The sequence below is a fragment of the Leptonychotes weddellii genome, chromosome 14 (genome assembly GCF_054177405.1).
Source record: "Leptonychotes weddellii isolate Sample4059 chromosome 14, ASM5417740v2, whole genome shotgun sequence".
Taxonomy (NCBI): Eukaryota; Metazoa; Chordata; class Mammalia; order Carnivora; family Phocidae; genus Leptonychotes; species Leptonychotes weddellii.
This window is the reverse complement of record NC_138382.1, coordinates 26,999,179-27,015,580: the sequence shown is the minus strand read 5'-3', so window position 1 is coordinate 27,015,580 and position 16,402 is coordinate 26,999,179. Positions and strand designations below refer to the sequence as shown.

Genomic DNA, 16,402 nt, shown 5'->3' with positions numbered 1-16,402 from the left:
AAAAAAAAAAAATCTAGGTTTATAAACTTCCCAATCTCAGAATGTTTCTTTGAAACACAGTGAATTGCACGGTCCAAATTTTCTTTATAAGTAACCACATCAGTTACTCAGTAGAGTACAGACTTCAGATTCTCCACTGCACAATTCAGATTGGATACTTTTAGTAATATGGATCTGCACTTCCAGTTCCTTTTCTTCAGTTTGCATATGCTATCTGACTAGCAAGATCCCCAATATGAACAAAAAGTAAAGTATAACAGGAACTGAACAAGAATCTGTGCTCAGCACCAACGTTTTTCAGTCCCGCGCTGAGTGTCTGAATAAATCAGAGACTGATTTAGCTTTTCCACAGATGCCATTCATCTCAACAGCACCAGCAAATACATCTGCACAGTAATTGGGCAAAAATGTACGATGAACTGATCATAAAGAATCTATACTACAGAAATGCCTTCTAAGATGCATTCCACTGACATTTACACTGTAGTATAAACCTATGCACAAATCTAAGAAGAGCAGTTTACCTAGTAAGATATCTTGGTCATGCTTACTCAAACTAAACATTTTAGGGCTTAGGATTCAGCATTAATTATGAAGGTCATGGGTGTAAGCAGCACCAAAACTCAAGAAAACCTCTCCAACATTCTTTCTAATCAAATGGGAAATACTAAAGCATGAAATACATTTTCTAAAACTTATGACCATATGTCAAAATGAATGTCATTTTAGAGACATAATCTAGACATTTCAGAACTTTCAACATTCAGCATCAAGTAACTTACCAGAGACATTTAGGGGGAAAATATGTAACAGAGAAGAGTTTCACACAGGAGCTAGGGGGGTTTGGAATACTGCTTTCTTAGAAATCTTTTCCCTCATCTATTCCTTCAATCCCCTGCCAAGACAGCCTCCAGTGTGTGTCCTCACTGGCAGATTAATGCTGCATTTGTTCTTCTTCAGCTCAACTCTAGCATACCCCCAAAATAGAAAAGTTTGTATTAGACGCTTTAAATATAGATGGTATATGCTCTTTGGTTGTTTGATTTTAAGAATGACATAAAATTAAGGGGTATTTTAAGCACCATCTGCTCTCTTGCAACAATGGGCAATAATTTCCTAATTGTCTTACTTCATGTGCATGCTTTAAATCTAGAGTATCCTTTATGATTATTGCAGTTGCTATTTTATTTTATGTAGCCCTTTAAAAAAAATTTTTTTAATTTATTTATGTGACAGAGAGAACACAAGCAGGGGGAGCAGCAGAGGGAGAAGGAGAAGCAGGCTCTCTGCTGAGCAGGGAGCCCGATGGGGGGCTCCATCCCAAGACCCTGGGATCACGACCTGAGCCGAAGATGCTTAATTGAATGAGCCACCCAGGCTCCCCATTATGTAGCCCTTCTTGCCTATGTGTGTATTTAGAAACCAGGCCGGGTTTTATCCCCACTCTGTGATTCCTATTTCGATTTCCATTATCACAGAACTGTTGACAAAAGTCATTTAGTTACTTTTTCCTATCATGTATTCCAAATTCACTGGGATAGTCCCTTATGAGGCCAAAGAAATGCAATTCTAAAGAAACTTATTAAAATTTACATGACCAATCCGGGCACCTGGGTGGCTCAGTTGGTTAAGCAACTGCCTTCGGCTCAGGTCATGATCCCAGGGTCCTGGGATCGAGTCCCACATCGGGCTCCCGGCTCAGCAGGAAGCCTGCTTCTCCCTCTCCCACTCCCCCTGCTTGTGTTCCTGCTCTCGCTGTCTCTGTCTCTGTCAAATAAATAAATAAAATCTTTTAAAAAAATAAAATAAAATAAAATTTACATGACCAATCCAATCCTTCAAATATGAGAACACAGTTAAAAATGCTGTTATTTGATAAAACAAAAACAATGATGGCATTAACTATCTTCCAGTGTGAACTGTGATGGAATAAATGGAGATGGCAGGTGCCAGCAGGTCCCATCAACAAAGACAGGACTGGAAACGTGCAAGTGCACCAGGTCCACCGAGCCATCTGCTCTGCATGAAGGGAATGAAATAGAGCAATGAACTAAGGCATTCATGTTCAAAGTCCTGATTTGTTAACAAGATCTGTGCAATGAACTCTCATGCACTACTGTAGTTCTATGATGCCCTTCAGGAAAAAATTCTACCACAAACCACCTGTCATACTCTATGGGGACAAGCCAGAAGATTTTCCTAATAAATGTCTATACTCTAAAAATGTTTTACTTGCATAATGAAAGACACATTAAAAGGAAAGACATTAGAAAACAATATTTACAATATTAATCAACTTTGTGTGGATTTTTAAGAAGATATAGAGTTATATTCTTGAAGGGATTTGCAAGTTATTCACAGGCTTTACTTTAGAGAAGGGATTGGAAAGGGTGTTGTTAAATATTTTTCTGAACTCAATTGTTTTTTAATATATGGACATATATTAATTTTTTCTTTTATTTTTTTTAAGATTTTATTTATATGACAGAGAGAGACACAGCGAGAGAGGGAACACAAGCAGGGGGTAGTGGGAGAGGGAGAAGCAGGCTTCCCGCTGAGCAGGGAGCCCGATGCGGGACTTGATCCCAGGACCCTGGGATCATGACCTGAGCCGAAGGCAGTTGCCCAACAATGGAGCCACCCAGGCGCCCCAATTTTTTCTTTTATTTTTATACATTTTAACAATGAGTATTTGGGTAATAATATTAAGAGCTACAATGATTTCCTTTCAAATAATTTTCTGTAAAATTAAAAGGATCACCATAATATACTCAATGATTCCCATTTATCACTGGACATTTTAGTTATAATTCAATTTTTGCTGACAAAATTGTACTACAACACTTTCATCAATGAACTTTTGCCTGCATTTCTGATTATTTCCTAGAAGTGGAAGAATGGGTCAAGGGCATGGAGATGTCAAAGGCTATTGATACATACTACCTACCTGCTTTTTAGGATGCTTATACCAATCACACTGCCACCTAACAGAAATGCAGAGTGCCCACTCTAGCAACTACATTCTCATGAGCAATGGAAATTTTCCTTTTATCTTTACTAATGAGAAAAAGAAATCCTTCACTATTACTTTGAATAATACTGAGGTTTGAACAATTTTTCAGTTTTATTTACCTGCAAAGTAACAGGTTTTCATGCTATTCTAATAATCATCAGAACAGTCCAATTTTAAAAAAATTAATACTTACAGGATGACCCAGAATATACATTCCCCAAAACTGGAAATACTCTACCAAGAATCACTGGAATTATTACTAGGCCTTCTAAAAATATCTGTTACGAAAATTTAGAAAGTTGCTGGAAACTACCTAACTTCTGAATCTTAACTCAAATAAAAACCTGGAGTATATGAAAGCCATGTGTGGGCGATGAGAGTCAAACTTAGCAGGAACCTCTAATATCCATGATGGTTTTCTTTCCAGGGATTTACAACACATGGTTTTTTCAGATTCAACACAGGGCCCAAGAGCTACAGTATGCTTTTGAAGATATAAGCAACAGCCCCTCCATATACCTCCCCTTAGCACTCTGGCCCACAGAACCCCAAGCACTGCTGGGTGATGTCACTTCTTTTCATACTGCCCTTGTGTTGGCAGAAAGTAAGAGTGAATGAATGTGAGGAATCAGTAGAAATATATAAAGCAATCCATCTGCTCATCCTGCTGTTAGCACTTATCCTGCAAATCCTATCCCAACAGCCACAGTTTCTCAGCGCCTCAGGACTGAACTCTGCCAGCCTTCTCCAAATTAGTATCAGGGAGTTCCCTGACTGAGAAATGACCCATGATGGATCACTTTTTAAAGATGTTTTCAGTGAGACAGGCATGGTGCTAGATGACTGCACCAGCTACCCTGCCATCCTCACCACAGGCTGATAAGGGGAGGGTTAAAGCCCTCCTTACAAGTAGGAAAAATGCGGCTCACAGAGGCAGGTTACATAGTAGCCCAACACAGAACCAGAATTCTAACACAGGTCTGTGTGATTGGGTTGGTTTTGTTTACCTGCACTCAAATTTGCCATCAAAACTCCTTTTAAGGAAGGAAGTGCCACAGAGATGGAGCAATGAACACTTGTATCTCTGACAAAGTTATGAAAAATAAAACATTTGGCCTGCTTTCTCTAGACTTTGATTTTAAACAGAACTGTTTCAGCTCTCTAATCTGGTGTCCAAAGCATGGACTTTAAGCTAGGCCCAGTCCCCTTATGATTGCAGGTTGCAGACTTCAGTGCTTCCTTGTGCCTGCCTAGAGAGATGAGCCTCCCAACGCCAGCTCGCCTCTCACTCATGTAGGCGAGCTGGCATTTTCCTCCGTCTCCACCAACCCAACCCTCCTTTCTGTTGGGCCAGGAACTGGCCCACTGAACTGACCGATCATCACTGGAAAAAGAAACAGATTTCTCTTAGCCAGTCACACCCACCTCTGAGACAAGGTCAATTCCCCAAACTGGAATTCTGGAAGAAAGATGCACACATTATCTACCTAGTACCATCATAAAAACTGTACTCAAGAAGCAACAAGGCATACAAGTATTGATACTATCCTCACTTAAAGACAGCACATGGAAAAATGCAAACTGATCAATACAAATAAAAGACAAAAAATAATGCCTGAAAGAATTAGCTGTAAGCACTAAATTTTGTAGATAGTGACACAAAGAATTAATTAGTGCTCTAAGCTATCATGTTGAAAATCATCCCTCCATAGAATCCAGAATGTCCAGAAGACACTCTTGTTTTGCCTTCCTGGTTTTAGAAAGAGGCAAAAACTATTACCGGCCATAGTCTGTAGGGGGTAAAATTATAGTAAATTTAAAAATAACAGGCATTGCTAAAACGAGGGAGAGAACTAGGTACTAGGCTTCTGTATTATATGAGACTTTTTCAGGGTCTGCCTACCTGGGGACATCTTTCCTCTCTGAATTGGCTAACAGTCTGATTCTTCTAATTACAAAGGTGTAGAACTATTAAAACAGTAATAGAGAGTAATTGTGGGTTTCATCACCCATTCTTTATTCCCTTTGATATTTAAATATCAAAACCTTGTTCAGCAACATACCTTCATTACTTTCAGCTTCCCACCTGAGTATGGTCCCTGGCGCTGGCAGTGAGTGCTCTCAGGGATACAGCCCTTGTGGGGAATTTCCAGGCTACAGTTATGACCAGCAGTTCTAAAAAGAGGTGTGTTCTATCACCTCACTCAGAGCACAGGGAGGATAGATTATGGATCCACAAATTAAAGTTTAATTATAGCCACTGACCTCAGTGAAATCCCATTAAAACTTTCTTTTGATTCAAAAAGGTCCTATCAAATGATCAAGTAAGCAAGACTCCTATACCAAAGCTTCAAATCAGGCATCTGCACGTTACGCTTGTTGCATCAGCAGAGAAGGGTATCTCAAAGGAAAGGGAACAATGACTTTGGTTGGTATGCCTTATTTAAGAAGTCCTAATTCATGGGGACCCTGAGTGGCTCAGTTGGTTAAGTGTCCAACTTTGGCTCAGGTCATGATCTAAGGGTCCTGGGATTGAGTCATGTGTCCTTGCTCAGTGGGGAGTCTGCTTGTCTCTCTCCCTTTCCTTATGCCCCTCCCCCAACTTGTGCACACATGCGTGCGTGCACACACACTTTCTCTCTCTCTCTCTCAAATAAATAAAATCTAGAAGAAAGAAGAAAGAAGAAAGGAGAAGAAGAAGAAGAAGAAAGAAGAAGAAAGGAAGAAGAAGAAGAAGAAGAAGAAGAAAGGAAGAAGAAGAAGAAGAAGAAAGGAAGAAGAAGAAGAAAGAAGAAAGAAGAAGAAGAAGAAGATGACGAAGACGAAGAAGAAGAAGTCGCCCTAATTCACACTTAGCTCATCCACCAGGAAAGAAAAATCAGTATGTAGCTGAGCCAAGGGTTCAGACCTCACTTGGAAGAATTTTTCCCAAGTACTCCTCTAATTAGCTTTTTCTTTAAGTTACCACATTTTATCAAAAGACTACACAGATCCTTTGAGATAGCCGCTATGTAAGAGAAAACAATCAGCAACAAATCATAAAGTTATCAAGTAAATCAAACCACCAGCAAGAGGATCAATCACTTGCAAGCAGCAGTGCCTATATTCAAATCCAACCCCACAGCCACAAATAGTGTTCCTTTTACTCCTCATCATTTATTCTTTGGTCATACTAAAGTATTGATAAATTGGCTGCCTCCTAGCTCGTGTGTGATCATATGTCTAACCACAGCTTTTGAATCAAGTTAGGAACAGAACCACTATTTATTTTAACATGATAGTCTCAGCAAGGCAGAGTGATACTCCCAAAGAAAATCAGCTTATCAGTGGTAGAGGGAGAACTGACTGTACTCAAATGGTCCATGTTTTTTATTTTCTTGCATTGTCCCCAGACTTTGCAAAACATTTCCTTTTCTGCCATGACATCTTAGGCTTTACTATCTGAGTTGATATGATGAGTTAAGTAGTGAAAATAGGTTTCAGATACAGACTGGAAAGCTACAAGTTCTCAAGAGGAAAATTTTTAAATGTGATAAATTTATACATGAAATTTGTAATTATTTTGTTCTGTGTAACAGAGCAGTCAGTGAATGTTAGCTGAAATGTAAAAAAGAGAACACTGTTTACATAAGAAGAAAACAATAAAATACAGGCAAGATTCCTGTTTGAATCCTGGTTCTGATGTTTTTAACTAGATGGCCTTTGGCAAGAAGTCATTTAATCATTCAACAAACTATTTCTTGTGCATCTATTATGTGCTGGGTAGAAAACACAAAATGATACTAATATTTTTGATACTAATGATTTTTTAAATCCCTACTCTTACAGATCTCTCATTCTACTGCAAGGGAGACAAACAAATTAGGGTGTTATCCACAGTGTGCCAGACAGTAGTAAGAATAAAAATAAGCTTAAAGGAGATACAGGATTATGGGAGGAGGGAGTAGGATAAAGTTGTTTCCATATTATTTTAAATAGGAAGACTATTTATCTCTTTGATAATTTATATTCAGCTTTGATAACCCAAATATACTATTGTATAATTATATTATTATAAGAGATTAAGAGTTTTCTTTATTTTATACTATTTTTCCATAATAAAAAAAAAACAGGAGAAAAACTAAGAGGGAATATTAAAAAAACAAAAAAGGATTCCCAAAACAGTTACAAATCCAGTACACTAGACAAAAAGCTCTTATAGTTAACCTTAGAAACAGCTATATACAGTACCCTTACCTCTAACACTCATCCGCCTCTATGAGATCTTTTCCAATATACTCTCTTCTTTCCTCTAAAAATGCTGAAGGGCATACTCACAGGACATTCATGAAACACCCAATTCTACATGTGCCCAAAATACCTATTAATTCTCACAGAAAAAGGGCTATTAATAATATACTTGAAAATTATTACACATCTCCAATTTACAAATGGATTCTACATTGATGGTTTAAAACCTAAAATGCCTTTTTTTTTAAGATTTTATTTATTTATTTGAGAGAGAGAGAGACAAAGTGAGAGAGGGAACACAAGCAGGTGGAGTGGGAGAGGGAGAAGCAGGCTTCCCGCTGAGCAGGGAGCCCAATGTGGGGCTCGATCCCAGGACCCTGGGATTATGACCCAAGCCGAAGGCAAACACTTAATGACTGAGCCACTCAGGCTCCCCCTAAAATGCCTTTTAGTAGAAAAAAAGTATATGATGCTGGAGGACCTCAACCCAAACAACAAAGGTCTATTTAATTCACTAAAGACCTGTGGTTTTCAACCCAAAGCATCTACCAGATTCAGCTAGGGGGATTTTTAAAATTCAAATACTTTTATCCCCTTACCAGAGATCATTATCCTTGGTCTGGGTGGGACCAGGGGTCTGTACTTTTAAAGCCCCACAGGGTTGAGAACAACTGCTGGAGACTCTTAGCTCCAAGAGACAGAGATCACATCTGTCTTATTTACTTCTTTAACCACAGCACAGGGCCCAGCACAAGCAGGGTCTAAACATGCCAGTGACTTGCCATTTACTTTCCCAGCCTTCTTTACAGTTATGGATGGCCACGGAATATAAAAGGAAGTTTTCAGGTGGACTTCAAGGAAAGATTTTCCCCCCAAACAGAGGAAGGTGGGTGAGCCACCTTCGTACTGTCTCCTTCCTTCCTGTCCTTGGAGAGAACATGCCTAGAGTAAGCACTAGTGAATACCCTCCCACTAAGACCGGTAGGACAGAAGGACAGGAAGAGCAGGGGACCTCATAACACTGCTGCTGAGCAGTCACACCAAGCCTGGGTGTAAGTGATCTCTGAATCCCTCAAGTGAGATAACAACACCCTACTAGATGAACCACTATTTGTTTTGTCAGTGGTAGCTGCTGGGTGGGGATACAGGGATGCAGGAAACCCTGCATGGGAAAGAATGAAAGCTACGAGGAACCAAGGCTATCTGACTACTATAAACTCTGGGGGTACGGTACCTGAAGCCCAGCTGATTCTCCCATCATCCCCTTCCTCCTTCAAGGGGCTAGCCAGCCTACTTCCCTCAAATATCCCCAGGTATGTTTACCACTCCTCTCCTTTCTGGGTCACCACTGGCTAGAACACACATCCCAACTTTCCCTCTTCTCCAAACACCTATCTGGGACAGAGCCTTTTGTAGAATTTTTTACTATGTATTTACTATTATAAACACTGAATAAATATGGACAAAGTAAAAGAGATGGTTTAAAAAAAATCCCAAAGTTTCAAAAGTCCTGCAATAGAATTTGGTCCTTCATAATTGTAAGAACAGGTATGTATGCCCTCGATTTTGTTCTAACTCCCCAGTTAGGGTGCAAACTCCCCCTTACAACTTATACAATAGACAGGATCATTCTGAATCTTCAAGAATCTTGAAAGTGATCCCACCAATCAGGTAGTAGACTGGTACCTATTTAATCCACCATATCCAGGGAGATGAGTCCAGAAGGAAATAGCACACTGGGGGGGTCAACCTTCTGCCTCTGATCCCAGTCGCACCATCCTCACTTTATACATCATTCCTTTTCTCCTCCTCCCACATTTGAGAAAGGCGGTGGAAGAGGGCAGAAGACATCAGATTATCTCTGAACTGGCACCATAACAGAAATGGCATGAAGTAACACGGATAAAGTGCCCTGGACAAGACCCAGCATATCATAAACAATCTCAGCAATCATTACTATCGAACTATATGAAAGTAGAATAACTTAAAAACAAATTAATTTTTTCTCAGTAGAATGTAAGTTATTCAAAAAAGCCAATTTACTTTTTCCTTTTTTTTCAAGGATTTTATTTATTTATTTGAGAAAGAGAGAGAGTGAGAGAGAGCGAGCATACAAGCCGGGGTGGAGAGGCAGAGGCAGAGGGAGAAGCAGACTCCCCGCTGAGCAGGAAGCCTGATGAGGGGACTTGATCCCAGGACCCTGAGATCATGACCTGAGCTGAAGGCAGATGCTTAACCAACTGAGCCACCCAGGCGCCCACCAACTTACTTTTTCTTAAGGTATGACTTAAACTAAAGCCTCAAAAACAGACATTACCTTGATTTCAGTTTAGCAACTAAACATCAGTGTCATAAACCATGTAACTCAAATCCCAAAATCCAGCAAATTTAAGTTAGCAATAAATAAAATCAGTCTCCCTAGCTCTGAGGACTTGAGTTCCAGATATCTCTCCTGCAGACACAATATTTACTAATCAACTGGCTTTCTACTACACTACCTGAAGTCTCAGATTTTCTAAATCCCATAATTCTATACTTTATCAGAATAAGATGAGGACATAATATGAATATTTTCTTTCTTAATACCTCTTCCAGGCATATAAATACTAACTCCCCAGTTAGAGTAGAAGCTCCAAAAGACATGACTTCATATGATTCTGTTTCTCCACATGGTATTTTGTACTCTATGTTGTACCACCAGCGCCCAGGAAATAGAAATAAAGTAGAGGTAAAAAGAGAAAATGAGAATATAAAATCTCTGTGCTCCCAAAGTTCATATTATATATGCCACATCAGACACTCAAAATTAGAACGCAGGAACTGTTAGTCTACATTTCCTTTCTTTCACATGCTCTAAGAATGAAGAAATTCTGTGATCTAAAACATATTAAAATATAACATAGGGACTCACCATTAAAATGATCCCTGATTGTTTTAAAAAAGACTGCCCAAGATTAAAGATTTTTTTGGAAGGGTGCTACCTGATTTAAGAATAACGAAATCTAACTCTAGAAAAGGATTAAAATACAAAATGGAATGAAGCTATACCACAGCTCTTGTAGGCAAGACAATTTAATAACTGAAATCCACTCCAGATTAAAGGTAAATCAATTTCAAAATTCTATCTTTTTAAACTTGTTCAAACATTTAAGGATTCAAATGTCAGAATGCTTTAAAATTATATTGTGAAGTAATGCTCCTGAAGTTCATGAGAGAACATTCCTGGCTCTGCAGTGTAATTTTTCAACTTTCTGGCATATCATGTTAATAGATTATCACCTAAAATAAAATTAATGCAAAATAAGAGGTATCATTTTGGAGCCACCAACTATTACCTTTCCTTCCAAGAAGATAACATTATTTATCGTGCCATAGATAAGTCTCTCACACTGCACACATGGTCATAAATACACTACTTCTGATGGTGTAGGCTAGATATGACTGTCCCCAAGACAATGGTTCTTTTTTACTCAAGAAAATCAGTACAGTAAATAACTTTTCTTCCCTTTGAGACAATCACAGTGCTTGAGGCTGCCGCGACACAAAAACAAAATATCTTCACAAATGTCTCCAAACAGTCAAGCTGAAAATCTAAGCCAAAGTTTCATTTAACAGCCTGTCAGTTTTTTGATGTGAAGCTAATGAATGCAGTGGCAAACAAATCCATCAAACCTAACATCAAAACAACTGCACTTCATCCTACCAAACGGAAAAATGAAATACAACCTGCAGGCCAGCTCTTCGATCCAACCTAGCCAGGAAGCAGACCTGTGAGTGCCACCACAGCTCCTGTACAGAAGTAATCATGGACTCCATTGCACCACAGAAGGAGAGAATGCTCCAGAAATGGAAAACATTCATCTCAAATATGCACCAATATCTTATTTCAATTGCTAAAGTGCTACATAGTTTTAAATCTCTATCAGAAAAAAATACAGCATTTCATTCTAGATTACTCTGATGTTCAATGCTATAAAGATGCCTAAAATAAATAACTAGATAGTATGTTCTATTCATACTACAGTTTTGAAAATGGAGGTTTATTAAAAGCCCCTCTGCTCTTTATAAAAGCTCTTCAAGACAAAGAAAACATGTCTTTCTTCTTTGTACAAACATGTAGCACAATTCCTGTTGCAAAGGAGGAACTCACTGAGCACTCTTTGAAGCTGAACTCTGCCTAACTCAGTAGGCAAATGGGCACGTAGCTACCTAGAAGATTCCTCTCAATTTTTCTTCAGTGAAAACCTTACCTTTGATCAATGAAATGGAGCGAAATTACATAACCCCCTTCTTAGGCAGGTGAGTTCTCTTAAAGGCAAGACCCTTCTGTTCTAGAGTATCGTACAGGATTTTTCTGAATAAAAATCACCAATATCTCCAACATTACCAGTGACCCTGGGGTTATCTTTCAAAACCTAATGTTTTGCTGGTTTTTTTTTTTTCAATTAAAAAATAGGCTTTTGTAAAGCTCTTTTCTAAGTCATCAAATTAGAAATACTGGTTTGTAATATATGAAATGTAACCAGTAGAGACCCCACATGCTGTACCACATTAATTCTGTCCCACAAAGAGACTGTATTGGAAGCTTTTATATACTCATATCAACCCCATGTGACAGGTAAAGGAGATCTCATTCCCCCTGGGGTTCAACTATGAAAAAGCACACCATTATTTTTTAAATTATGTGCCCCCCTCAAAAGCATACCTCATCATCACTTGTGAATAATAACTATTTCTTTTTTTTTTAACTAAAGCCTTAAAATATATTTTTCAAGTACATATGTATTTGTAGGTGCTCTAATCCCAAATAACCATAAAAACATAAAGGCATAAAACTTTGGGTACTTGAAGGAGAGATATTTATAGATAGATAGGACTTACAGGACCCCTCAGATGCTACTATATGTGAATATAAAACTATCCCTGAGTACAATAACTATTTCTTAATAGCTGTCATTTAGAATAAACTGGATAAAGCAAAGAATTAAGAAGGCAAAAATTTGTTAGTTTAAGAATTAACTTAGGCATCTTCAAAGCTAAAAGTCTTTTTTTTAAAGATTTTATTTATTTATTTGTGAGAGAGAGACAGAGGGAGAGAGAACACAAGCAGGGGGGAACAGCAGGCAGAGGGAGAAGCAGGCTCCCTACTGAGCCGGGAGCCCGATGCAGGACTCGATCCCAGGACCCTGAGATCATGACCTGAGCTGAAGGCAGACGCTTAACTGACTGAGCCACCCAGGTATCCCAAAGCTAAAAGTCAAATGCAGTTCCTAATTAATCCATTATACATTTATCCCCAGCAAAACACAAAAAATAACTGCCCAATTCACAAATTTTCCCAAGATTAAAAACTACACAAACATGCATGCACACATGCACACACATACACATGATACAGTATTCATATGGCTGTGTAAAGAAATAGCCTTGGAGAGCAATAAAAATGTGTCAAATAAATGACAAAGACACCAAAATATGCACAAAAATGCCATCAGAGCGCCCTACAATATAAGAGAACTTATTTACTGAGAGCCAAGAAAATATTAAAATTGAGGGATATAATTTAAGAAAGCATAAGTATGTTTTACTGAAACATTCAAAACTGTATCCATTACAAATTTAGTTTCCAGTTCTTGTACAGAATAACTAAAATTAGTTACATCTACTCAAAGAAGATTCTTAATATTTCACCATGTCAATTATTAATTGGAACTCTCTGTGGTAGAACGCTGCCCCAACGTTCCCACCCCCAACAACAAAGATACCCATGTCCTAATTCCTGCAATTTGTGAATGTCATCTTATATGATTGCTTGCTCTGAAATGTAGGAGACCCCATGGAAGGACCTGAGAGATGCCTCTAGGAGCAAAGACCTGGCTGACAGGCAACAAGAAAATGGGAACTCAGTCCTACAACTGCAAGGAACTGAATTCAGCCAACAACCTGACTGAGCAAGGAAATGGATTCTTCACCAGTGTCTCCAGTAAGAAAAGCAGCCCTGCAAACATCTTGATTTTTGCTTGGTGAGACTAATATCAAACTTACCATGAGATGGTAAGTGGGTATTGTTTGAAACCACTACTTTTATAGTAATTTGCTACAACAGCAACAGAAAACAAATACATCACCAAAACTAAGGGAAGGGTGGAGACAACACCTAAAAACATCTCAAATGCATGCAATTAAGACAATTTTTATCTAACTAGCCAAAACTGCGTCAGAGTCATTGAACAATTTTGTACCTAGCAAAATACCAGAACAAAGACAGTCATATTCCTTAACTAAACTGAATGATATAAATCAATACAGCATGAGTGGATACCCACATACCTAAGGTTTTTCCCCATCATAACAAATCTATGGAGTGGAGAGGTATTTCTAATTTATACAGGAAAAAACAAACAAAATAAATAAATCACTTTCCTAATGATATATGGCTAGCTAGAAGAAAAGCTGGACCTTCGATCCCTGCCTCCTCCACCACAGTGTGCTACTTCTTAACAGTCCCCCAATCCTAGGCTCTGTCAGCTATGATTTCAGAGACGAAACCACTACCCAACCTCCCTTCCTTGGTCATACCCCAGTCCCATTCTACATGCACAAAGAAATGTGGAAACCCACTAAGAACATTTTAGTTTTGGGGAGAAGCTATTCTCCCCATGGTATCAATACAATGAACTACATCTAAAACCCACAGTAAACAAGCATCAACTAATTTTTCTGGTAACTGAACAGCTGTGATAGCTGACTTATTATGTCAATGATTAAAGAGGCAAACCATAAAATAACATACCTTGCTGTAACTACGGGTCTATGTCTCTATTTCAATGTAGATACAAGCATTACCTTTCTGTGAAAGCACTGCAAGGCGCTGGCACATACACTGAGTTTTCTATTTTTTTATTAGGTTTATTATAATATGAAGGATGCGTAATGGGAAGAAGTAGTTCAGTTCTGTTCCTTTCTAAATTACCCCTCATAAATAGAAATTAGAACAGAAAAAGTCTTCTAATAGCAGGAGCGTTCCTTTTTTCACAAGTTCACACAAATGCTTCCTAGGCTGCCAAAGGGCTATACTTCTATTTTAATATATTATGTAATTTTCTAAATACACATCTCAATTAAACCTAGTGTTCTCTTCCCTGAATATATTTCTATCCAAGTTCACCCAATGGTTCTACATGCAAGTTTTATCAATGTAGAATGAATAATACTCACTTATACCATGCAGTGGCCAAGATACAGCCACATAAGTTGTATATGTCATTTTCTATTAAATCTGTGTCAATTTTACATACTCTGTAAAATACATAGTTTCATTTAGAAGCTGCCCTCTGCCAGCCTCTACTTCTGCCTCCAAAGCCATAGGAAAGAAAGCAACCTAATGGAAGCTACCACCTCTTTGAAGATGTCCTCTATTTAAGACCACAGGGGGAGATTAATTAAATTTAACAGAAGCTGTGGCTTGTGAATGAAAATACACAGTCTGTGTAATAAATTAAATATACTGAGCAGGAGATACAAAATTTCATACCAAATTTAACATAAAGATATATTTCTTGTTAAAGTATGTTCTACATTACTTTCAAGAAATTCATTTTTGCACTAAAGACAGTTTTAATCATTTCTTCTTACCATCCTCCCTCAACCTCTTACTATAGTTTTAACAGACACTTTCATCTGTAAGTAGTTGTTTTCTAAGCTATGGGCTAAACTCAGTCTGGAGAGAGCCAAGTCTACCTAACATGGAGCCACAGGGAGCCACTAGAAAATCTCACAAAAAAACAATTGGTGGCTTTAAGAAAGAAAGCAAACTTCAGTTGCATAAAATTACCTCTGCTCCACATTAATCTCAAAACAGAAAACTGTGGCTACAAGTGCTAATATAGGCCATGTAAAATAAACATATCTAGTCTGAAATAAATTATCCTGGTGAGAAGCACACAATATCAATGAGGGGGAAAAAAGTGTTGCATGTGATCTTAGGTTTCCTCCTACAATATCCAGAATACACATTTAATTTATGCTTTATTTTTGAGGCATAACTTACCAATTTAGCAACTTTCCCATAGTCAATCCATCTGACTGTAGCAAAATTTGTAGATTCTGCACAGTTGAAACCATGATTAAAACCAGCATGGTAGCCATATGGAAAAGTGATCATAAATTCTCCAGCCTCCTGAGTGATCTATAGGGTAGAAAACATAATATTTTCCAATTATAAGACTTCCCAAATTACAAATATAATTAAAATATATTTCCTATAAAAAAAGAAAAAAAAAGCCATGATATTAGAGCTATCTAATATAAAAGAAGTAGCCCCAGATCTTTACCCAATTCATTAACAGTTTTTCAGGAAACATTAAAGACTCTTCTAAACAGGGTGTGACCTTCTGGCAATGTCCACAATCAAAGATATTATATTTTATTTGAAGATGTCTTTAAGTTATCCAAGTAAATTTGTTCATGTTAGCAATCAAGCTGCATATTTTAATACTTTAAAAATTCATTTTACTGGAGTTACATAACAGGACCTATTTTGACTGATGTTTTTTCAAAGTTAGAGCTATAAAAAGTCCAATAATCCATGCTCAACAGGCTTTACTATGAATTCTGTTGCTAAAGAATTGGTGGTATTCACCAAATTATTCTTTCATAATACTCAGAAAACATTCAATTAACTATATACCATTTAATAGTAAAATTTCTATCAAAGAATTATTTAAATATGTATGTGTGAGTGCATCTTTAAATATAATTAAAGTAACTTGGGTAAACCAGTCAGAGCTTAAAAGCAAACATGAAAAATATATTTATTCCATTCCTATTTTTTAAGTTAAAGACATTTGACTTTTTACGATCACCAAAACACACAAAATACACCATGAGCTATAGAAAAATAGTAAAGCAAAATTTTTCTGTGCTTTTTTAAAAATTTACCTATGCAATGATGGATTATCAAATTTATTACCTATGGTTCATTTTGTCACCATGGTTCAATTCAGTCCTAAAATGTTGAGAAATGAATCTGTGAGTATGTATGTGTATGTAGACATACAGGAGACATACTGTATAAATACAGATGCATACAAGGCAATTCAGTTGCCATTTTAGGTATACTAAAATGTTGTGTGTGGAAGTATTTTCTTTTTTTTTTTT

General features: G+C 37.6%; 1 protein-coding gene across 1 annotated transcript in view; it reads right to left on the bottom strand.

Moving 5' to 3' along the window:
• KDM4C (lysine demethylase 4C) overlaps positions 1-16,402 on the bottom strand; it is a 259,913-nt gene that overhangs the window by 192,339 nt on the left and 51,172 nt on the right. Inside the window, exon 5 of the mRNA XM_081804070.1 lies at positions 15,294-15,431. Coding sequence (XP_081660196.1) covers positions 15,294-15,431 — 138 coding nt within the window. The remainder of the gene's footprint in view (positions 1-15,293; positions 15,432-16,402) is intronic.